General features: G+C 40.0%; 2 protein-coding genes across 2 annotated transcripts; both read left to right on the forward strand.

Moving 5' to 3' along the window:
- The first annotated feature begins 658 nt into the window (after positions 1-658).
- Positions 659-7,211, forward strand: kbtbd8 (kelch repeat and BTB (POZ) domain containing 8). The gene is made up of 5 exons (XM_019255807.2): positions 659-674; positions 2,203-2,410; positions 2,567-2,873; positions 3,050-3,869; positions 3,998-7,211. The coding sequence occupies exons 1-5, from the start codon at positions 659-661 to the stop codon at positions 4,459-4,461; spliced, it is 1,815 nt and encodes a 604-aa protein (XP_019111352.1). The 3' UTR covers positions 4,462-7,211.
- A 167-nt stretch (positions 7,212-7,378) lies between these two features.
- LOC104924019 (monocarboxylate transporter 2) lies at positions 7,379-24,765 on the forward strand. Its single transcript, XM_010737239.3, has 5 exons — positions 7,379-7,491; positions 8,320-8,540; positions 14,862-15,005; positions 17,048-17,851; positions 23,058-24,765. Exons 2-5 carry the CDS (start codon positions 8,324-8,326, stop codon positions 23,342-23,344), a joined length of 1,452 nt encoding a protein of 483 aa, XP_010735541.3. The 5' UTR covers positions 7,379-7,491; positions 8,320-8,323; the 3' UTR covers positions 23,345-24,765.
- Positions 24,766-25,957: the final 1,192 nt, after the last annotated feature.

Below are 25,957 nucleotides of genomic sequence, written 5' to 3' on the forward strand. Positions count from 1 at the left end.
TTAACTTTGTATTTTATTTAGAATACTGAGCCCTCTTTGTTACATGCACAAAGTTATTGTTTATAGAATGTAAAGACAAAGTCTTTTTAATACACTGTCACAAGTGTTTTATTCTTGATTTTATATTTTTTTATATGTGAAAATGGACATTTCAGTCCTAAAAACTTACTTGCAAGATTGATTTTAATTTAATAAAACATTATAATAAAATGATTGGAAAGACAATGTTTAACTTTTTTTTTTGTTTTGACCCATACTTTAGTATGTTTATCTCCAGTACCACCTCCCCTAAATCACAGTATAGGGACGAATGCAAAGAAAATGGACTCCTCCCGGAGAGTAATGTCTGCCTACAATGCCCAAAGGTGCTCGGGTCTCTGCTTCGTGCGTCCTCTTTGCTTAGTATAACTCCGTATCCACCTGTTTCAATGGACTGCTTTGATTTATTTCGCTGATTATGTTGAATGTAATTCCGTCAGTGTGTGTAATTTGCCCATGCAAGCGATCAACTTTTTTTTTTTTTTTACTATTTCAGATTGAAATGAATGTGATTGGCTGTGAGATCCGGGCGCCTCCTGTGATTGGCTGGCTCCTTGTTTCCGGGGCTCCGTTGCGCACTCGCTGACGTTTCTCGGTCCCGAGATAGAGACCGGAGAGAATGGCTGCCAGTGGAGGTTAGCAAAAAAAAATCTTCATTGTTTCGCGTAGTAATCAGACTCAAATGAGGCCGTTTAAAGTTATAATATGTGTGTGTACGCGTGTGCGGGGTGTAGTCTTACAGACTGACGGACAGAGTCATGACATGTTGCGTTCAGGTCCGCCTCTGAGCGACTCCTCAAAGTGTTGCTTATCGTTAGCCTCGCTGTGCGGCTAACGTTAGCTGCCCGGCTAACTTTCGGCCGGTTAGCTCGCTGCCCACAGCTGATTGTGTAAACACTTGTTATGACAAGAGACAAAAGGTTTGACAAAGTGCTAATTACGCGTAACGTTACCAACAGTAAGACGTCAGACGTCGCTTGATATTGTTATGTTCCTCTTGAGTCGGGGACGTTAGCGCCGGTAGCATTTGAGTTTTATCGCCTTTTATATCTGAAATGTTGTGTCAGGGAAAGCTTGCTAACATTAGCTCCGTGCTAAAAGTTAAGCCTGCATGTCAACAAGCTAACGTTTACGCGAGCAGTGCTGTTTTGTGTTATTTCAACACTCCGACGAAACTATCACACAGAAATAGTTTGAAATGGTCTGCGTTGATCAGGTTGGCTTTCCGTCTTATTGCTGCAGTCATGATGAGAGGTGTTAGCAAGCTAGCTACCACCTGGCGAGACAGTAGTTTGCCATTCACTCATCGCGAGCCTTTGTCCTGTCAACGAGTCAGCGTCGCTCACCTTGTGTTTTGGCTGGGGAAAAAAAAGTTTGAGCTCTTGGGCGGCTGAGAATATATAAGACCGTGGTGAAACATTTCAGAAGGCATCAAGTTAGAGTGACACCTGGATAACTTGTGATGATAAGCCTGTTTACTTTGCAGACACAACACTCAGTCCACGAGTTCACAGGCCCATGTGTATAATCCGTGTTGAGTCGGTCTGTGAACAACTTTGACCCAAAGTTAGAATAAAGCACTTGTAGAAAGAAAAACAAAAAACGAGGAAAGTCGATGAGAAGGTTTTGTAGTTGCCACAGTCATAATTAGAAGTGGTAGTAGAAACTCCTTTTCCTGATATGAGCATTGATTTTTGAGATATATATTTTAAAACTAGACTATAAACCTATCCCATTTAAATATATACTGTCTCAAATAAATAAATATATACATACAGTCTGCAAGCATTCACTTACTGTAAACATTTTTTTGGTTTTATTTTGGTATTGTGTGTATACAGTGTGTGTATATATATTATATATGTGTGATCACTATTGTCAGCATTTTAAATAGTCACCTTCATGTCAACTCAAACTGTTTCATCTGCTGCTCATCTTGTGCTCTGTTAAAATGTCAGTCTATGTTGATTTTTCTTTTTTTTTCATTCGACTGCAGAATGAAATAAAGGTGAATTAAAACTGAATTAAAAATGACTCGATATTAAATCTTTTTTTCTTTTTTAGGAGTATGATTCAGTGTTTTGTGTTAAGTCCACCCTGTTTCTAAACTTTCTTATGGTGATCTAATCCCTTTTCTCCCTCTCCTTGTGCTGTGTTGTTCAGAGGTAGGGAAGCTGTTACAAGTACAAAATGGGACACCTCCGAGCACCAACTACAACGGGGTAGATGCTGTTCATGCCTGTAACATCCTTCAGCAGCTCAAAGCCTTGTATGATGAAGCACAGCTCACAGACATCGTTGTAGAAGTGGACCATGGCAAGACATTCTCATGTCATCGAAATGTCCTTGCAGCAATCAGCCCGTATTTTAGGTAGGATATGTTTGAAGTCAAAGATTGTGGCTAAATGTTAGAATATGCTGCTCAGTCCTCCTTGTTATGTTTGAGCATGATTGAATCATGTTGCATCTGTTGCATGAGCTGAACTAATTAATATAGCATTTGTGTTTTCTCCACCATCACCACCAGGTCCATGTTCACCAGTGGCCTTACAGAGAGCAGCCAGCGTGAGGTCAGAATTGTTGGGGTGGAATCTGAATCCATGCACCTCGTCTTAGACTATGCCTACACATCCAGGGTCACGCTCTCTGAGTCCAATGTCCAGGCCCTGTTCACTGCAGCCAGCATTTTCCAGATTCCTGCCTTGCAGGACCAGTGTGCCCAGTTCATGATCAGCAGACTTGACCCCCAGAACTGTATTGGGGTCTACATGTTTGCTGATGCCTATGGACACCAGGAACTGAGGGAGCGCTCTCAGGACTATATCCGCAAGAAGGTCAGTAACACGAGCACAGGTTAGATTTTTTAACAGTTAATTGCACTGAGATTTAATAATTGTGCCTGCTGCTACTTCATTCCACTTTTTCAAAAACCTTCATCCAGAGACATTGTTTTGTTCCGGTCTAGTAACAGTGATTTTTTTTTTTTTTTTTTTTGCTGTTTTTGTGGTAGTTCTTGTGTGTGTCATGGGAGCAAGAGTTCCTCCAGATGACCAAGGAGCAGCTTGTCAGCATTTTGAACAATGATGACCTCAACGTGGAGAAAGAAGAGCATGTCTATGAAAGCATTGTCCGCTGGCTGGAGCATGATCTGGCCGGTCGTGAGGCCCACCTAGCTGAGGTTTTTTCTCAATGCATCCGTCTGCCCTTGCTGGATGAGGCATTCCTCAGTCGGATACCTGCCCCCTTCGCTTGTGCCCTTTCCCTGTCTAAGGACCCTGTTGAGGCCAAAGCCCGCCTCACTGGCACCAATGGTTGCCCGCAACGCCTGGGTATGACTGCTTCTGAGATGGTCATCTGCTTTGACGCCGCTCACAAACACTCAGGGAAGAAGCAGACGGTGCCTTGCCTGGACACAGCGACAGGAAGGGTGTTCAAGCTCTGCAAACCACCCAATGATCTCCGAGAGGTCGGCATCTTGGTTTCCTCGGAGAATGACATCTACATTGCCGGTGGTTACAGACCGAGCAACAGTGAGGTGTCCATAGACCATCGGGCAGAGAGCGACTTCTGGCAGTACGAACACGCAGGCAATCGATGGCTTCCACGTGCACCTCTGCTGAGAGCGAGGATAGGCTGCAGGCTTGTGCACTGCTGTGGGAAGCTTTATGCACTAGGGGGCAGAGTATATGAAGGCGATGGGAGGAATGCATTAAAGTCAGTAGAGTGCTATGATGCCAGGGACAACTGTTGGACAGCAGTCAGTCCTATGCCAGTGGCCATGGAGTTTCACAGTGCTGTGGAGTACAGGGATCGCATCTATGTCCTCCAAGGTGAGTTCATGTAGCTTAAGTGTAACCATACAAACTATCAGAAAACATGTAGATATTTAGACAAATAAATTGTATATAAACAAGTATGTTAAAACCACAGCTCTAAATTCTATTTCTGTTTTCTGCAGGCGAGTATTTCTTCTGCTTCGATCCCCGTAAGGACTATTGGAGTCACCTAGCCCCGATGAGTGTCCCCCGTAGCCAGGGTCTGGCTGCCTTGTATAAAAACTGCATCTACTACATAGCTGGCATCTGCAGAAACCACCAGCGCACCTTCACTGTGGAGGTCTACGACATTGAGAAGAACACGTGGAGCCGCAAGAGAGATCTGCCCTTTGACCAAGCCACAAGCCCGTACATAAAGGCCATGCTGCTGCAGGGCAAGCTCCACCTGTTTGTACGAGCCACACAGGTCATGGTGGAGGAGCACGTGTTTCGTACCAGCCGCAAGAACTCCCTTTACCAGTACGACGACGATGCAGACATATGGACCAAAGTCTACGAGACACCTGACCGCCTCTGGGATTTAGGTCGCCATTTTGAATGTGTGGTGGCCAAACTTTACCCACAGTGTCTACAGAAAGTGCTTTGAGATAGCTGGTTTTGTGAACCCAATCTATGAGGCAGAGAGGAGTAGTGTGGTCCTGCCTGCCTTGTGCCTGGTGTTACCTTGGGTGTGCGCCATAAGGACCATCTTTGGTTAAGTCTTAAGTCGTTCAAGCTTTGGTTTAACATGATCAAAATGGGGGTGCTTTTAAAGATTGCAGTATTTTTTTTTTTTTTCCCAGACGGCACCAGCTACCCACACTGATGCTTGTTTAACAGAACCGTACAATGAATCATAAGTGCAATTATCCTATTTTTTGCTTGTTGTTGAGCCATGTTCTATTTTTGTTTTAGATACTTATTATAGGTAAGGATTTTTACAGATGATAAGCATGCGAATGAGGGTGTTGGCAAGATAGAAGTGCCCTCTTGAGATATGGATGTTACGTGTCAGCGTGGATATATATATATATATATATATATATATATATATATATAATATAATAGATATATATATTATAAATAACTATAGAAACTATATATTCATACGGGTAATATGAGTACCATAGCTCATTAGTAGGTTGCTGGCTCTGAGGTTTGTGTGTTTTTTTTTTTTTCATTCATTTTTTTTTTTCTGTGTTCTTTTTGGCTCATTTTATAGAGGAGTTCTAATTTGAAGTGTGCTTGTGATTTACATTACCTTAGTGTTTTTGAAGCTTGAAGCTTGTATGATATTTTTATGGCCCTCTCTTCCTTCACATGCGTCAGTGTGTCAAACAATACACTATGTGTGGCTTCCGAGCTATTTTTAAGTTTTGTTTGAGATTCCAGTTGCGTGGCTGGGGGGGGGCTCGTGCCTCTGACTCGTTTGAGTTGGCGTCCATTTTGTGTCACATGCGCAGACAACTTAAGTGAAATGTTTAAAAGAGTACTCACTCTCCACATTGGAGAAATAAGGACGGAGTCAAATTTGTGGCAACACTAAGTGGAAAGTTCAGACCAACTAACAGGCTTACCTCAGAAACTTCAGATATGTTTGATTAGGCGAAAAGGGACATTTCAGGCCATCGTGTTGATTAAGCAACTGTGTGAAAAGCTCAGCGTCGAGCTCTGTTGAGGTTGTTTTTCGATCGGATGATAATTATTTGAAAAAAGGTTGAAAGAGCCTTCCTCTTAAATGCCAAAAAAAAGAAAAGCATTTGAGGTCTTGTTAGAGTTGATCTGGACATTGAAAATAATTTTGTGGTAGCAATAAGTCATGGAACTGTGATTAGGCTATATTACGTTATATTACCTTAGTAAAAGTGCATTAATTGTTTCGTGTGCTTGTCTCTGCTAGTGAGAATCACGGTAGTTCCAATAATGATTGTGTGGCTGTTGCATTGGTGCAGGCTTGAAGTGATGCGTAATTTAGTGCAGATCATTTGGGATGCCAATGTGCCTGTGTCTTGAAAAGGGGCATCAGAATCAAAAACTGTTTCTCCTGATGAAGAATATCTGAAAAGTCTTACTCAGCGTTGCACTGAATCACTCTCCACTTCAGTGGTCCTTAGCTGCACACTTTACGAAGCACCCTCCTGAACAAGCAGACTATAAACAAGTGAGGGTGGCCCAGGCTGTGTGCTAATTCATCTAACAGCCATGAATCCGTCTTTTCACGCCATCACACAGAGGACACAAATTGTTGGTGCTGCTTTTTTTTTTTTTTTTCCTTTTTCTTTTTTTTTGACAATCTTGTATAGAAGAATTAATACCACCACTGAGTGGCGTTCCCTGTGAAAGTGTGACATTTTCAGTGCCGTCGATTTCCTCATGCAGGTTCCTGTGTCATCTTTGCACTACACATTTCCTTTTATCTCAACAAAGAGTGTCCCTCTACTATGAGAAGAAAAAAAGTTTTAGTAACCACACAGCAATCAATCATCAAAGAGATGTTCATGGAAAACTAATACCAGAAGAGTCCGATTCAGTAAGGACATGAGGATATAACTTCTCCAAGAGAAGATCCACTGTTGACTGATTTTTAACTAACCCAGCTTAAACAATGCCCTCAAAACAGCCCTCATCAAGTGTGAGGGAAGGTTTGAGCTTCATCCACATGTCTACAGACGGCCATTTGAGAACCAGGAACGGAGAACTCTCAGGATTTCTACTGATACACAGTACTGTATTTAAATGTTTTTGTTATGTGTAATATACTGTACTATAGGTTTGCTGTACTTGCACAGTTTTTTAAACTTCTCTTCAGTTTCTTTTATAACTTGAAAAAAAAATAGATGTGATTTTCTTTTTGTCTCCAGTGGCTGTTTTTCTTTTTGTTTTCTTTTTCTTTATGTAATTACCTATTTAGTTATGGTAGAGTAATCTCTGTGCTCTGTTGAGGAAAAAAAAAAAAGATTACCTGCACGAGTGATACATTTTGATTTTTTTTTCCCCCCCTTCCCTTCTGTTGTACAGTAATATTTCTTTTTAACATCTCACTGAAACTAAGCATTACAGATCAAGTAACTACATTGTTACGTCTCGTTTTCAAACACCAGTCATACAATACAACAAGCTAAAGAAAAAGAATTACTGCTCTCTATGTTAAAGCATTGGTGGCCGTTGTGCTGCAATACATAAGTCATCCGTTCATCTACATGCATCGCTTATGGGTGCTATTCCATTGTGTTCTACATGCATTTTCCTCTTTTTTTATTTCGCTGGTTTGTCTGTTTTGGGTTATAGTGGTGGTTGAGCTCAACTGTGAAATTCACATTGCACATCATTTGAAAATAAAACTATTAAAGGTGAAAATTGTTCATTTATTCTCCCTTTTTCCTCCCCTAATATGTATATTGTGAGTCACGTCTGTCTGTAGAGATAGAGATGTACTGAGTGAGTCAAATTATCTGTAAACTGTGGGAGGTAGTAACAGTCTCAGACTGTGAGCTGAACATGTTAATGATGCTCAAACTAACCGAGAGGAAACCCCCCTCAGGTCACCGGGGTGACACGTGACCAGACGTCAAATAAAGTAGCAGGCTGGTCACTAACTTAGTCGAGACAAACGAGCTGAGCAGCCACTCAATGAAAGGTAAGTTTCACTGAGACTTTCTAAAGTATGTGTATGAGCGTGTGTTTCGTTAATGCCCTTTAAAGCTACAGGTTTAACACCGCACTTTGACGTAGTATTATCTAGTTATCGATTTTTGTCCACGTGTAAACTATCTCCCCCCACCTCAGGGAGACTTCTTTCTTTTTGTCCCCCTTTCTCTCTCTCACTCTTCCTTTTTTGTGTTTTCTTTTCAAAAACATTGAACAGGGAATAGTTCAGTCAGAGCACCTCTCGCGCTGGACTTTATTTGTAGTTTTTCTCGTGAATGTAGTTAAATGTACGACACAACAGATGCGACCTCTCTGGCTCACTACCTAACAAGTACCACCCAAACTTCTCTTGTTTATACCGCATTAAGAAGACATATGTCCCACTTTTGTCAACGCTGTGAGCCTCATTAATTAGACACACCGTCACGTGTTACCTCTGTGTTCGGCTGAACAATAACGTTATTAAACTTCATTATTTACAGGCCTCGTGGGGAACTCGAGCTTGATAAAATGATGATAAATCCTCATGCTCTGTTTTTATCATGAAATTACTGCTCGTTTTGTCTTTACAGACCTCTGTTAACAAACCTTTCACAGCGTCGGAAAACAGTGAAACTTTGATTAAGTTGTCGTACTTTTATTTTGAAATTTGGCTATTGATTTGCTTACATTAAGTTCAGAGACAGTACATTTCAATTAAAACGCTTAGTTCTTTATACAAATTAAGCATTTCCAATAATCATTTCAGTTATGTTACGCCATATGTTTTATTGTTTTGATAATACAATGTTATATATGTTTTCCACTCTTTGAACAGGAACATGCCCATTGCTTCAAATGATGAGTTGGGCTACAAGCCCCTGGATGGTGGTTGGGGCTGGGTGGTGGTATTTGGGGCCCACATTGCCATTGGATTTGCTTACGCCATGCCCAAAGCCCTCTCCATTTTCTACAATGACATCCAAGAAGACTTGGAGTGCAGCTCCAGTGAAATAGCATTGATGTCTTCTATCATGCTAGCTGTCATGTATGCAGGCGGTGAGTTCATTCAGTCATTATTTGTCTACCCACATGGTGAAGTAATCAGTATTATCAGTAGCATCACTGTGAACAAGCAGATATCTCACAGTTTGTTTGTTTTATACTGTTGGCTTGTCTTTGTCATGTGTATTACATGTGCCCTGTGTCTTTCAGTCATCTGCTTGTTGAACTTGTTGTTAAAAGGCGATGCACTCTCAGTCTATTTTAGTATACACATTGCTTTGTGCATCTTTTCTATTAGTTAGTTCTATAATGCTCCCTCTCTTTCATGATGGTGTTTACATTCAATATTGGTAGGTAGTGTAAGTTAATTATTGACCTTTTGAAATAGTTATTTGACAAAACAAATCTGAATCTTGGGTCATGTGATATTCATGATTTACATTTAAAATGGAACCCTCTCCTTTGACCACTCTCTGTAAACCTGGTCCCTCCTGAATGTCTTGAATATAGATGCATTCTTTTTATGTAAGGCCCTATTTAGACCCAGTGTCTTGTATCCAGATAGGCAGATTGGATCAAGGTCATATTTGGATACACTGAAGTTCACTGTGAGGCTTTTGCATGTTCAAACAGAACCTAATGTTCTTAATGAACTTAAATGTCCCATAGAGTTTCAGACTTCTGCAAGCACTATGGAGCTGTTTGTCTATGAGCAGGTCCCTGTTGTGTTTTTTACATGCAGCAGTCTTTCCTGTATTATTGATCAACAGGTACACTGTCTCCCAAAAGTTCATGCACCCCAATGGGCGACATTTTTGTCTGTTTGTCTCCAAAATGGGTTGTACCTGGACAGCCAGGTTTTGTGAGGTTGTTTACTTAGTTCATCTGTTTGTGATAGGCCTATACATTTCTTGGTTGACCATGAAGCATGTCACTGAGAGAGCCTTTTTGGTAGTGTTGCCATGATGCCAAACAAAAATCTGGAAAAGCTGCACTTTCAAAGCCTCAAGTCCGTGCTGAAGCCAATGCCTATGATGGGTGAAGAAGTGGTGGCAGAGATACCAGCAGTGTGATTCCCTTAAAGACATGCCCCGTGTAGGTCGCCCCTCAGTTCTGAGTTTAAGGGCCAAGGACGTCATCCGCAAGGCCAAGGGAAAGAGACACCGATCCTGCCGCAGACTCAGTCGAAGACTGAAGAATCTTGGAATCTACCATCCATCGTTTTCTGACTGAGAAACTGGGTCTGAGAGCATACCGAAGACAGCGGATTCCTCGCCTTACCAAACTGCAAAAGAGGAAGCTGCTTGATTTTGCAAAGAAGTATGCTAAAATTACCAGAGAGACTGGGAAAACCGTGTTTTCTCTGAGTGCCCTCTCTACTTATTTCCAACTCCCAACAGCAGAAACGACCGCATTTACACTGACAATCGAATGTACCTCCTTCTGAACAGGTCAAGTTCAGCAACCATTGCATGATCTGGGTGGAGATGTCATCTTCAGGGCTGTCTGAGTTGCATGTTGTACCCCAGGGCACCACCATCAACGCTGAGTATTATGTTAAGAACATTCTCCAGCCAGTGCTACTTCCCATACTCACCAGAAAGAAGAAATCGGGCCCCGTCACAGCTAGGAAGATGTTCAACAGGCGTGCGAAAATGGTCTTCGTGCAAGATGGTGCCCCTGCACATACTGCTTGTACAATTCAGTAGTGGTGTTCTGAGCAACTTCCTGGCTTCCTGTACAAAGAGAAATGGCCACCCAACTCCCTGGACCTCAACCCGATTGAAAACTGCTGGGGTGTCCTGAACAGTCGGGTCTTCCATAGCCTACCCCCTACCACCTTGAAGCAGCTCAATGTGAGGGCTGTGCGGAAGTGGGGCAACATTGAGCCTTCCGTTCTAAAGAACTTAGTGCATTCTATGCCCGACAGGCTGAGGGCAGTAACTAAGATGCGGGGGGTATACACTGGCTTTTGAATAAATGCATTCTATTGAATATTCACAATCTGAGTTGACTTTTTCTGTGGTGCACGAACTTTTGGGACACAGTGTAGATCTGCTGCAGTCCATCTAGCAAACATGGATGTAAACAATGCTGGATTTAATATGTTTTTGCGTTGCAAGATTACACATTATTAGGAGGTTTTTTCGTGTCATTGTCACCAAGTGCTTGCTCCTGGTGGAATAGTTGGGTCTCTGTAGATAATATTATAAAGTGTATGGTCTAAACCTGCTCTGTACGGAAAGTGTCATGAGATAACGTTTGTTATGAATTGACGCTATATAAATAAAATTTAATTGAATTACATTTTGGTGAGGAACACTGAATGTTCACATAACTTTTGTTTTTTGCAAGAAAACTCCCCAGGGCCAAAAGAAAACGTATGTAATGATACCAGCTGCCTTAAATGTAACTTAACTACAATTCTTTGTTACTTATCAGCCCACATATATGCTAATTTTTTTTTTATCAGCAGATATATATCAATATACCACCTGGTTACCATAAATACAATAAATTTACAGCAGAGCAGTTTGTAATTCAGTGAACTGAGGTCACATGCCTTCAGGCTATCACCTCTAAATCAATACTCTTACATGACTATAGAATTATATTGGCCCGTATATAATAGCCCGCAGGTTAACCAAAGACTGAGCTGTTTTTTCCACTCTTGTTCTTGTTCTCTCCCCTAGGATTTTATTTTGTTACCGTAGGGCTCAGACTCACCAAGTTCACCTCCGAGAACTATCACTGATAATGGTCTCCTGATCAAATGCTCTCAAACGTTTTGTTAAAAGTTGTGCTTGAACACACCACAAAGACTATAGCTATCGACCAGCTGACTGCAGATGTACATTCCTCCTGAGAGGGAGTGAGTAGTCAGTGCTATGTATTTAATCATTAACTGACATCATGGCAAAAAGTAAATAACAGTTTCATAGCAAATGGGAAAAAAAGTTATTTGGGATCTGTCTTCTCTACAAAGAAAACTGTTGTGCTGTATTCTCATTTGGACTAGATAATTAATAAATTGACTTCACATGAGTTACTGTACCCTCTGAAATAGTGTTAGACTGCCTAATAAGAAGAATGACGTTGCACATTTATTACTCACCTGACTTGAATTTAGCTATTCAAACTGACACTGTTTATTCTGCACAATTCATATGTTTAACTTTTTCCACCTCACATTCAGGTTCAACACACAATTAATTTCATGTAAAAGCGGTTTTGCCAAGATAGAATTGTGGTTAGATGTCAGAAGAAGATACAGTAAAATCACTACTGGCTGCCTGTAATAGGACTGGCACTGTCACTCATAATGATCCTTACTCCCTGAAGTCAAACAGCTTTGACTGTTTTTACAAAACAAAACAAAATATTTGAGAAATAGAATTTTCTATAATTTTTATCCTGTTTCTGATCCTGTCAGTCTTGTGCCCAGATAAATCATGTGTTCAGAAAGATGATAACAACACTGCTTGAAGAAACACAGCCTCCTTATTCATTTGAATGGGGCTCCTCCATTGACACGGCATAGGGTGCCCCAACATAGCATCAAAATATTTGCTGGAACTCTATGCTATGTCATCTGGCAAGGTGCTACATTGTCCAGTTAAATATGGAAGTTCACATTTGTAGTATTTTACTTTGTGACGGGAATGGCATATTCCTACTGTTCACCTCCACATATTTTATAGTTGTCACAATTTCACAACTGTAGCTTTGTTAGTTTCTGTCAGTGTTTTGTCTTCTTTTGTGTTTCTCCTAAACCTGCACTAGATGCATCTATGACGGCTGGTTGACAGATATAAAATATGTGAAAGGGAAACAGTTGTTTAAACCACAACAGAGCATTGGTAAGTTAAAGAACTGGCCACAAATGAGGGATGGGTTTGTTTCCTAGTACAACTTAGAAAACTTTTTTTTATCTTCAAAACTGCAACTTCTGCCTTTAGATTAGATGGTTCAGCAGTTGAACTGCAACAATATTTCAACCCTAATTTTTTGCAGAATACAATTTTTGTGTGATGCATGGGTGAATGTCTGCAAAACAAATCCGCCTTGCACACAGAATACTTGTGGTAGATCACGACTTTTAGAAACACAATCTGAGAAATCAGAAGTGACTTTTTTTCCCCTCAATATGTGTTTGATCTGGTCTTATATTAGAGGTATTTGGTGTAGTTGGAGTACTACTGGAAAACTTGTTAAATAACTTAAAAATAAATAAGTAAAGAAAAAAGAAATAATATAAAATAATTCTATATCTCATTTATTTATTTATATTTATATTAAAAAAAACATCTAAGTATTGTGGAGGCCTACATGAATTTATCAGTAGCTGTTTTCAAGGTTATAGGACAACAGGGTATGTGACTCACCTGCACTCAACTCAGAGAGGCCTAACTGGTGAAATATTCCCCTCCACTGTAGCACAGGCACAGGGCTTTATCATATTGTCCTTGGCAAGGCTTCAGCAATGTCACCCAATGGAGGAGAGAGACAGGGGGAATATATCAGAGAAGGGTTCAGCACACCGGGGTCTGACACCAGGTCCCCATGGGAGAGACGTGACAGCCTTTTCAGAGAACCTCTGACTCAAGGAGTCCGAATGATAAAGTTATAATGGAAGTAGAAATGGTGGTGGTGCGGGAGATGCCCTATTGTGACACAGCTACAGAGAGAAAGATGATCTATCTCTGACCCCCGCAGGCACCTGGTTAACTGTATAAACATCGGGATGGATATTTTTATTTTATGTAGTGTAGTTACAATGGTATAGCAAATACAGTTGTTGAAGTCAGTTTCTATACAGCTCAGCATTAAAGCGAATAAAAAATATTATGACTGTGTTGTGATTCGTTTTTATGCATGTTTATATGTATAGGGACACTTTTAAAGGTGTACTTATAGTCAGAGAGAAAGTAACCTACAAAAAGATTGGGTGCAACTCTTTTCTCAAAACTCTAAAACTATACTTTTAAAGTGAAACAGTTGATTATTTGATTGGATGATCAACAGAAACCATAACAACAAGTTTATCATTTAAATAGTTTTTCAGGCAAAAATGCATTTCTGAACATTTTCTGGTTCTAGCCACTAAATATTAAAGATTTACTGTTGGTGTTTTTTTGTATTACAAAACAAGATGTTTTCTGAAGATGTCTAATTTTCCACTTTTTAAAATTTTATTTTTTAAAATACATTTTATAGTTGAGTTGCTAAGAAGATCATATGATTTATTTCATTTTGTAGCCCTGTAACTTGAATTAACAGTGTATTCGTTTGTGGAAGAGAACCATTTGGTTACTATGGACTGGAGTCTCATGACATCAAAATGAGCCTGTAGGCAGTGTGACATCCTAACAGACTCCATTGTATAGTAATACAGTAGCTTCAAGCTACTAGCTATAACAATTTTATGCAGCCATAATATGTCAAATTTGTGATGTTAGCTTGTTAAGTTCTGCCTCCTAAGCAGCCAAAAACATATAAGCCAACGTATAGTATGGGAAACCAAAATGTTTGACATCAGAACAATCCATATATGAAGGAAGTGAAAGCACTTACTTAAGAGAATAATATTAAGAATGCAGGCATTCAAATCATTCATGACTGGTCTTTACAATCATATAAATATATCCACTTTTGAAGGAATACAGAACATTGTTTTGTTTTTATTCAGTTTAAGACAACACACGTTTCATTTAAGTATTAATTTTTGTCCTTGTGTATTGAGAAATTAATCACCAGCCATGGTAAACATGCTCTTGAAGACAGTAAAGACAGCAGGTGTAATCCTCTTACTGCTCACTGAGCTGTTTTCAATTATCACCATCCACACAGAGGCCTTTCCCTCCGCTGTCTTAAAAAGCTGCAGCATGTTTCAATAATCATGGCAGCCCATATGTTAGTTTGATTGATGCCCTCTCCGTTTTTCTATATGAATTGAGTAAAATAAATATATATTCAAATGAGTGGTCTTTATAGCAAGGTGAAAAAACAAGTTTTCATTAGGGCGTGCTGCATTAGAACTGGTGGTGCAATGTCACTATTTCAGGCAAGGTTATGAATGAAGGGAAGAGTGACAGCATATAAAAGGCTGTTTAATTGTTGATTGATCACTGAGTGCAGTATTTGACATTATCAGGGGAGACTATAATGAGTCGCCGAAGTTTCTTTGCAGTGGATGCGATTGTGCGGAGGTGTTCCATCACCTGCTGTGTGGTCCCTTTGCCCTTGTTTCAGACCCAGAGTGAGAACTGGTCCTGTAGTGTGTAAATAAATTGCTAACTAACTGTTTATATTGAAATGTAACATATGATCATCCTGAATCACTCTTTCATTTTGTCTTCCTCCTCTTTTTTGCAGGACCACTGAGCAGTTGGTTGGTCCTTCGGTTTGGAAGCCGGCCAGTAGTCATACTGGGTGGACTGATGTGTGGGGTCTCTATGGTAACTGCGTCTTTTGGGAGCTCCATCATTTACCTCTACATTTGCGTTGGCATCATTGGAGGTACAGTACTTTATTTATATTTATATTTTTTAAAAGTCCTGTACTTTCTTGGCCCGGTTGATTTTAGTAATTGCATACCAGCCTAGGGAATTTGATTAGATAATTATTTGATCACAACCCAAAACTTACACAAAGTTCCTGATTTTTGTGAAATCAAGTGAATAGGTCAACCAGTTTTATAATGTGGATCCAAGACTTGTTTATGTCTTGCTTGTTTATGGTGATGCTTATGATTCCCATCAGCCATGGTTAAGCACCTCTGGGATAGGGAAAGTCTGCATCTTTTCACATCCCTTCAGAATCTCTGGGTTGCCAGATCTGCATCCCTTGACTGGGTTGTCATGCTGTTTGTCAGGGGCCCAGGGCATATGTCCCACCTCCTGGGGTGCAGTCAGAGCACCAAGGGGACCAGGACTAGAACGGTAATTAAGACAGTACCATCCCTGATCCCAGAGAGCATGGTCTTCCGTGGCCCTCTGTACTCTCCCGTAGGCTCCCATCATGGTCGTCACATGGGGGCTCCCTGCCACCCTGCGAGGCTCATTACCCTGCCAAGGACTGCTGTGAAGGATTAATAGGCCCAGCAAGTGGCTGGGCCATGTGTAGTGCCTAGGGGCATGTGTGTGCCCTGCTCTGCTCCCCTGTGCCCTGGCACACTGACACATAGGCACTGGGCAGTTCCACCCTACCGGATATATGCTTACACACATGCATACCCAAATACACACACATAGATGACCCTTTAGATTAGAACACCCCAGACTCAGTGAGTAGCTTTTAGTAAGTACATATTGCTCCCAGTCAAGATTTCAATTTGAACTGATCACCTTTCTTTGTTGTTCCTCTGCACCTTTTTATGAAAAAGGCATGAACAATCCAGGCCAGCTTTTTCAATATAAAAGATTATAGAAAAGCAGTTGTGGATCCACAGATTTTATAGATCTGAAAGGTTCACATTTATTATTATGTGGGACGAGGACGGATGCTCAAGTGATAAAAGTTGTAATAGTGAAAGTAAAAATTGAAATGTGTCAGCTATGCAGTGCTAACATGACAGTATGGTTTATCTGCGAGGCAGTGAAGTATTTTGTTTTATTTTTTTATCATGCAAACCCAGGGTTGAAATCCCAGCTGATGGTTCCTGTGGCTGTGACACATACGGAGAGGGGGTAGGATCCCATGCCTTGTCATGCCTTAAAAGGACAATAGGGCAGTTAGGAGTGATAAGGATTGTGAGAAAACAAACACAAAATAGAAAAAAGACAGCTGACAGCTGAATATATTGATTTAAAGTTAATCAGAACTGTGAGATGTGTAGTGCCATTTATCAGTATTTATCCGACTTAAATAGTTGCAACACACTTCACTCTGAGTTCTGTAAATGAGGCACCATGAATTGATCTCTATGAATGTGCCAGTTTAGGGCTGCTGTGGTTTGCTATGTTAGCATTGTTGAGGAACTTTAAACCATGTATTGATAATGAGCTAATGACCTAAAGATGTTGAGAAATCTGGACTCTTACAAATCTGAAAAGATGTCCAACACAGTATCATAAGTGGGAAAATCCATGTAAAGATCTATAAGTCTTGATATGGTAATGCTCTGTGTGGACCCACTTATATTCCCTGGCTTGACATATTCACCAAAAAATAAAAACCTAGAGCATTATCACAGAACCAGAGAGTTAGTTTGACATTGAAACAGCACTATATAGCATTCTCACTATCTACCTGTAGCTCGTCATCTTCATGGAAAATAAGGTGCTATTAAATTGATTTTTGGGGGGTAAAAAGGCAAGTGAATGAATGTATTACCCAGGCGTTCTAATTTATTTCTACTTAAATGGAGGAATTATTTCTGAAATAATTCCCCCATTCTATAATGAGATTTTATCAAGCAAAAGTGAAATGAGATGGAACTTTAATGAGCACCAAGCTTGAATCAGTCTTGATTTAATTTAGGCAGTACCCGCTGGAGTTTAGGTTCATCAAGGTTTTCTTACTGCAGATTTTTGAACTGTAACTTTTCTGTCTACACACAGGTTGCGGACTCGCCTTTAACCTCAATGCATCTCTCAACATCATCAGCAAGTATTTCCTGGTCAGGCGTCCTTTAGCCAACGGACTAGCCATGGCCGGGAGTCCAGTGTTTCTATGTATTCTGGCCCCTGTCAACCAATATTTACTGGACAGTTATGGCTGGAGAGGAAGTCTACTTGTCTTGGGGGCCATAATGCTCAATTGTTGTGTTGCTGGAGCCTTGATGAGACCTGTTGCACAGCCGCCCTCTTCTCCACCTGAACAGAAAGTAGAGGAACAGCCAAATAACACCAACAGTAACTTAAAAGAAAGCTGTTTGAAGAATATTAGCTTCTTTGATGTGTCCTTCTTTAAGGATAGAGGCTTTATAATTTACCTCTTTGGAAGCATAATGTTCATCTTTGGTGCCTACGCACCCTTTTTGTTTCTTTCAGCTTATGCAATTAGCCAAGGCATCGATGAGCACTCTGCAGCTTATCTGCTCTCTTTTATGGGCTTTGTGGACATGGTTGTCCGGCCTGGCACAGGCCTAACAGCTAACAGTAAGTGGATCAGGCCTAGGATCCAGTACTTCTTTAGCTTTGCTGTGACTTACAATGGGTTATGCCACTTACTGTGTCCACTGATACACAGCTACTCCTTCCTGTTATTCTATACATTTTGTTTTGCCATGAGTTTTGGCATGGTTTTCGCCCTGATATTTGAATGTCTTATGGACCTTATGGGACCACAACGCTTCCCCAGTGCTGTTGGAATGGTCACCATCATCGAGTGCTTCCCCATGCTACTGGGACCACCCATTGCAGGTAACTATGCACACTGACCACAAACTATCCATTTACACACATGATAGAGACAGTCAGAATAAAAAAACAAAAAAAACAAAAGCCCTCAGCAAAACCCTTTTCCACTTTAGATTGCCTAGGCTACCGCTGTCTTTTATTCAACTGAGAGGCCTGGGGAAAAGGGAAAAAAGTACTTGGACACACATGGAAAAAATCCCATTGTTACAGGAGAAATATATGGGCAGTTTGGAACAAGCTCTTTTGAAAACAATGCAGCAAAGATAAATTCTTTCTTTCTCGCTTTGTGTGTTCTCTTTACTAGTCATGTGCAGTGCATTATGTAGTAGAGCTCAGTTACCCACTGAGCTGTCATTACTGTAAGACTGAGCAGGATTATCACTGGTGGGCAGGGGTGTTTTGGGGCGCATGAGTGGACCACGAAAGAGTAGTAATTGGTCACAATTATTTACTGCTGTAAAGAAGCTGGCTGTGCTTATTGCTCTGGCTTGTATGACATGTCCTGTAGGATTTGGCCTCGATGCAAATGATTGAACATTTTGAGCTGACATTTGTGTGCATTCTTAACATTGACTATGTTAGTATGCTGTACACTACCAATAGAGCTATGAAAAGTACTATGGACTTTGGATCTAAATAAATAAAACTATATTCTGTCTGTATGATCCAATCAGAAGTCCAGACTGAGCTAAAATAGTTTGAAAGGAAAGACAAAGAGGCAGAGCTTTAGCTTCCTGCTTGAGAATATTAAAACATACAGTAAATAATTTTTTTTTTGACTGTGAACTATACACTATGTGGCCTTTACTGTATGGAAAAAAAGGAGAGAACGTTTTGAGTGAATAACAAAAATGTCAGTTTGGTGCTAAATAAGCAAAGATTGTCCACCTCTTCTGTAAATGGCTGTGGGAAACCTTGAATCCAGTTTGCCTTTTACTGTCAGCAGTTGGCTCTGTCTGCAGTTCTCATTTCAGGAACATTGCACAGGGGTCCAAGGTTTCCCACAGCGTTTTGTAGTGTAGTCGACCCACCTTGATTGAAAAAAAGTAGCTCCCAACATCAGAAGTGTCAGTGTAAAAGTAGACACCAGGCTGAAGTTGGTTTCTAGTGGACACACTTTTTACCCATCGAGGTGAAATAGTACAGTGTCCTGTCTGTGTGATGATTAAAGTGCATTTTCTCCAGGCGTACACCAGAATTAAATTAAAGTAGATTTTGTTACTCTAAACCACAGAATTTCAAAGTCTGACGCTGTGGGTCCACCTCAGACAAAATCAAGACAAATTGGCACCATTAAGTATGCCAAATTAGCTATTAGCAGGATGGACAGGCTACTGGATTACTGGTACTAAAGGAAAGTCCAGCTGAAACTAAATTGCATTTTATTTTGTCTGCCTACAACATACATACATATCTACTTGGTTAATAACCTGTACCGTGTTCTCCTTTAGGAGAAAGAATCAGACACCAAAGGGGACAAAAAGTATCATTTATATGTACTGTATAGCCTATATTGGTTTTATGATTAGGCTTGTATTAATTCAGTGGAATACCTTTTAGATATCTTTCTACATAGATACCTCATTTTGATACAGCCAATCAAATCTTCCGTAAAGCAGTAATATTGTAGAGTTCACAGGCAGAACAGATGGTCACAGTGGGCCAGACAGCAGCCTGCCATGCAACATGAACAACAACTGCCATCAGTTTTCCTGCTGAAGTCTCATCTAACTTAAAACATGAACATATTTCTTGTCCTGCACTTTGTTCAGGTACAAGCTACAAAAATAACAGAGGTGCTGCTGCTGATTAATAAATAGCTAAAATGGCGCTATTTCTCTCTTATTGCCTGCACATCCACAAGCGCATTGGATGCTTGTTTTAGATCATAAGTCATATGATCATAAGCAAACATAATAATCTAAGCTCTGCCATGCCAAAGTGCCTCAGGCTGGCCATCCAGGCTGGCTCCTTGCTTTTAAATTTTAATAAGAAAAAATATTAACAACACTACATAAAAAAAAAAAAAAAAAAAAAAAAAAAAAAAAAACACAACATCTGATATAGAAATATCAAATTTGATCTGGAATATCTGCAGCAATCAGGTGCTAAAAGTATTAATGTACTTTAATTGCCTCTGTGAATTGTGTCGCGTCACAGCTGCTCTTGCTCCAACTGCTAACACATTATTTTCACAATAGCAGCATTCTCCCATCCGTCACCTCACACAGTATATTTGCTTCACGTCTCTTGCTTACCAACCCAACAGATAAACAAACGAAAAAAAGCATCCTTTCATGTGATAACTAAGTGCATGTCTTCAGCATGCTTCTGTCTCTCATAGATTGAAGTGTTGGACAGCTACCTTCATGGTCTAAATGGCTGTGTAATCAAAAGGATATTGTTTACTTCCTTGCCAGATTAGTGCGCTTGTAAAACCCCCACTATAAAAAATATAAATAAATAAAAAAAACTTAAAAAACAGAAAAGAAGACTTAAACTTAAAACAGAAGAATGGAACTTGATGATGGTGACAGTCTCAATTGGCAAAAAATGTTTTTCAAGTGCCAATTTGTAATCAATAGAACAAAAGCACTTTGAGTTTAGGCCTTGCTGTTGGAATGTGACAGTGACCAAAATAGGCATACAAATAAATGTGACTACTGACACAGCTACTTTGTTGTGAAATAATGTTAGAGAAAAAATATCTCGCTGAATGCTGATTTTTTTTTTTTAATTATTATTATTTTTTTAACTTTCAAAGTTAAATGTAGTCACTGAGCAATGACACTTAGATTTGTTCATTTAGATGTGACCAATAAGTTGGGGTTATAATTTAGTTCAGACTGGTCAGGTTTAGAGCTAAAACGATGGGTCAATCAGCAACTATTGTGGTAATTAATCATGTTTTAATTGAATTTGTTCTAGCTTCTCAATTGTAATCATTTCTCTGGTTTATATCACTGTTAACTGAGTTTTGGACTCTTGGCCAGACGAAACAAGACATTTGAACATATCAGTTTGTTTTCTGGGAAAGTGGAAATTTCTGACAGTTTCAGACATTTTTTAGGCACAAATTGGTCTCAGAGGGCCTCTGTATAACACACTGTTAAACACTCAGTATATCTTTAGATCTTCTGTTTAGAACCAAAACTGCCAGCGTCACTAATTGCAATAACACTTGTCACTTAAGTCATACCATAGTCAGATATATCCTGCAGTCACACTAATTAAGAAACAGATTGTATTCCAACATGTTAGCTGTCTGATAATTGATCTGTTGCTGTGGCCTTTTATGTGATTTGAGTGTGCTAGACAGCACGATACAAAAGTAAAAAAAAACAAAAAAAAAAACGATTTAACTCTGCTTAACCCACATGATTGTATTAGCTATTACATTAACCACATGCACAGTGTCCACCGGTATGTGGAATTATTAACGCTGTGCATTTCCAATCCATTGAATAGCACACAGAGTAACCTTTAAGTGATGTGCTTAAAACCTGTCACAGAATAAACAAACTATGAAAATGGCCAAAGTTCTAATTTACGGCCCAGCTCATGTACCAATCAATATGCCAACTTTCAAGTTCACTCAGAGAGGCCTGTTTAGTGTCCTAGATAAATACACAGAGGACGTACAGTACTGTAGCTGCACATGATTTAATCAGCTGTGCATATCAGCCCAAACTTTTCCTTTGCCTCCAACCTGAGTTTTAATGAGGTGAAAATTTATAGGCCCCCCAGTTTGTCTGGTGCGACCCTGTTCTGAGGCGCTCATTTAATAGGGTAAATAAGTGCCTCCCTGCACGTCTAACGTTCTCCTCCAGAGGGCACAATCGTTATGTCTCCCCTAACTAGTCTGCTTGTTACTGCTCCCCCAAACCTCGGGGTCAATCCAATTAGGAGGAAGTGAGCTAAGTGGGTGTAATTAGCCTTTTGCTTTGGGTGTTTAATGACGCTCAGTTCAAACTCTCGTCATTGAAGTCCTGTACCTGGGCCATAATTAAGCTGTGAATACATTAAAAAAGGGGTGACTACGCCAGATGGACTTAATTACCGCTCAGCCAATCAAGGACTGTCTTAATGAGGGCGATGGTCATTGGCATACACGCACAAGATGAATGATATCAATCAGATGATACAGCCTGCACTGAGCCGGCTGAAACCGATCCAAATGCAAAGTGACCCCTCCTAGTGTACAAGTAGTACAGTACAGTATGTGCGCACACACAAACATCATTATCATCATCGTTTGTTGTAAAAACACTAATGGGTGTATTTAACGAGACCTACCAAGGAAACGGCCTTTTAGTTTAATAGACTTTATAATACTATAATGTGCTGTGCTATAAAGGTGCCTTAATGGAGCCAGCCATAGCCAAAGAGGTGGAGGAAAAAACAATGTAACCAGGTTGTCAGAGACTCTACAGAGTTAGATGATAGAAACAAATGGTTTACAAAGTTTATTTTTTTCATCATTGCCGTAAAGTATTATTGTTATTGTTGGTGAGAACAATAAGACGATGAAGAGAACACATTCCTCCTTAAAGTGATTCAGATACTGAATCACTCTGCCAGTGATTCAGTAAGGGGTTAAAATGGTATAAAGGGGGGATTGTAATACAGTGAGATGGACAGACAGACGGACAAACCGTCACACATGCTGAGACTAGGAGAGATAGGGACACTGGCCCATTGATCCATGTCTGGAGGCAGGGGGTGTCGGGGTGGCTAGCGGTTAAGACTCTGTAAACCTGGAGGCTTAAATCTGATCTAAACTACATTTGTCACTTTTCTGCAGAATTGGCCTTGATATTTATGGCTCTGAGAATGGGCCCCTCTTCTGATTCGTTTCGGTAGCAGCCGTCCAAATTGCCTTCCCAGAGATGCAGGGAGAGCCAGGAAGGGTGTAATGGCCCTCTGTCATTTCCGACATGGCTCTTCTCAAATTGGCCCATGGTCACTCTTAACTCTCTTGAACACGCACGCACATAAACCAAACCAGAGTTTGGTCTTGCACTTCACCTTCAAACTTGATTGTTGCTCGAATGAAGATACTATTCAGTGACATATTGTGTTTTGCTTGTGACTGTGTGCAAAATTTCCAAGTGTGTTTTTGATTATACAGACATAGTGTGGCATAAAATGGATAGAAGTGACACTTGCTTGGTTTCATAACATATTCTTTCTGCCCTTCTCCACACAGGGCTGCTGGTGGACATCACGGGTGACTACAAGTACCTTTTCATATTGTGTGGCTCAGTGATCTTCACTGGGGGGGTCTTCCTCTTCGTCATGAACATCTACAACGACCACATGCTGAAAAAAGAGAAGAATGCAAAGGACAGAGAACAAAACCAAAAAAACATGGAGGACCAGGACCATAAAGACATTAAACGGACCCCTAAGGCAATGATGGAACAAACTGAGTTTGAGGTTACAGAGGATAACGGAGCCCAGGGAGATCTAGAGATTGCTGAAACACCAAATTAAATGAGATTAGCCTGCATATCAGGGGCATATATGTAGGTATGTTTCTTGGTGTTCAAGGTCCAGTGTAAGATTTAGGGGAATCTTTTGGGAGAACATGGCATCACAATGTTTCTATAGTAGCCCAGAATGGACAAACAAATCACACACTGACTCTGAGTATTTTTTAAAGTTTTTTTAATTTATTTTTTTATTTTTTGGTTGCAGTCTAAATGCCAGACCATGCTAGCCAAGTTTCGATCCAGTTGTGCAGATTTTAACCAAATTTACAGGATAAGAGTGTCTTTCCATTCACTGCGGTTTGCAAATATTAGGAGTAGGTTTGTCGGGATAAATAGCTGGCGGTGCTAATTCTCTATTCAGTTTACATGAAATCATTGCATAAGAAGTGCTGCAGTAACTGTTGAGATCTTACACTTAAAACCACAAATGTCACATCGAGGATCACCAAAGTCAGGAAGATTCATCACTACACTAAATGTTGTACATTCATCCACCCACTTATCATGTAAAATATATTTATATTATATATTTAATTTTTATTAAGATATATAAATATAAATTATAATGATAAGTGAGTACTTAGACCTGCTAATGGCACTAGAGGAAAGTCAGCAGACCTCATCTTCTGGGGATCATGGGAAAATGCTGAAATGCACATAAGCCTAATACTTGAGAGTATGTTTGCAGTAAATATTCATGAACAGGTACATTTAACACATACACTTTTAATTGTAGCTGTTTTTATTGTAATGTGCATAACCTCAGGCATAGTTTGTACTTGCAGTGTTAACATTTTGAAACTGACAACTGGTTTTACAAATGAAATACTGTAGCTATCAGCATGGGTGAAGATGAAACAGGAAGTATTAAAACTGTAATGAGATCATTCATCTCCTTTTAAGTTACTGTTAAATCATTGTCAATAAGTACTAAAGGCTGTAATGCACATACAGTAGCAAAGTCTGTTGCTGAAGTGTGATCTTAACTTGTGATCATGTAATACTGTACTTAATACTTTGAACTGTGTGTGACTATTTATTTAATTTGAACTTTTATGCTGAAACACATCTTCTACGTAAACTACACATGGCCCAAAGTAAATTAATGTAATAATGTTGTATTAACATTTAACAATGTCATTTGTTACGTGGGTGAGAATGGATGTGCATGCACTGGTAATTGATTTGACGTCATATGTATTTGTACATGTGAGTGACTGAGCTGGAGTGAGTGACAAAAAGAGAACGAATAATCCAAAAAATAGTTAGTATAGGTTTTTGTTTTAAGGTGAAGGGAGCTTTTTGGGGATTCTATGTTCTAGAGAATTTAATGAAAGCTTTAATTTACCAAATTGATTATTTAACTGCATTTTAACATCTGACATGCGCACAAGTTTTGTGTTTTTTAATACAAATATATGAAACAGATTTTGTCATAAATGTGTCTTCTTGTTGCTAAAGAGGAGAATGATTAGCCCTGTCTCATTTCCTTCAACAAGTATTTCCAGGGCAGATACAAGCAAGTTTTAGCATTCCACATTCAACAAAGTAAATGATGCTCAAACACAAGACAAATGCCATCAAATGAAGATCTGCCATGCAGCTTCTCAGTGTTGGTGGCTGTGTCCAATTTTTCACGACAATTAGAAGACTAGGGGACAAGTTTGGAAATGTCAGCAGCTTAAGGGCGTGAGCACCTAATGAAGCAAGGCCCGGATGTTCCAGGCTAGTGCTCTGAGCTGCATGCAGCCTCACACACATCAGCAAATCAGTGGGCCAATAAATTAGAAATGAGCGTGCAAACACACATACACACATTTTTGCTGTCTCCTGTCCCTTTGCTGAATATTATGCAAGGTCTTTGGACATGACAAGGTGGAAAGATACCCCAGAGACAAGTCAATGGACGCTGCGGCTGGAGATCTGTTTATCATTATATTTCCTTTCACCCCCTGTTCCCCTCTGGCCTGCTGACCCTCCTCTACAGCCCGCCCTACCCTACAAGGTGTGTTCTCTCTGAGCTCCATCACCATTGTCCTCCATTCTTCTGGGTCTCCAGAGGGCCCCTGTCCCCCTAAGATTTATGAATAACATGCCTTCAGATAGATTGATACTTTTGCAATAAGCAAAGTTGCTGTGTTATGTGGCTATTCTGTCAATAAACACAAGCAACATATTTGTTTTCTCCTCTGAGACTAATATGAGCCACCCCAGAAGGAAAGTTCTCCTTCCCTTTGGTGTTCAGACCCTGTTTGTGTTTCTTTGACTTAAAGACACCTCGGCGGGACGGGTGCTTGGTTCAAAGGTGGTCTGCCGACTGCACAAAATTTGATTTAATTGCAAAATAGCTCAAAACACACTAAGTGGCATCCATGTTTTTAAATTAAAATTGAGTTCATAAACAGGGAACAGAAGCTGTGATTGAGTTTCTTGCTCCTCTCTTAATGAGGACTACAATTAGAATGAATCACCATGTACTAATTGTAATTGACAGCTCTCAGTTAAATGTCAGTCCTTGTTAAACCAGTAGCCAACTTGGGAGTGCGTGATTGTAATTGGGTATCACTCTTCATGAAAACATCCCGCCTGTGTGCACCAAACATTTGTGTTCATC

Source organism: Larimichthys crocea, chromosome VI, assembly GCF_000972845.2.
Source record: "Larimichthys crocea isolate SSNF chromosome VI, L_crocea_2.0, whole genome shotgun sequence".
NCBI lineage: Eukaryota > Metazoa > Chordata > Actinopteri > Sciaenidae > Larimichthys > Larimichthys crocea.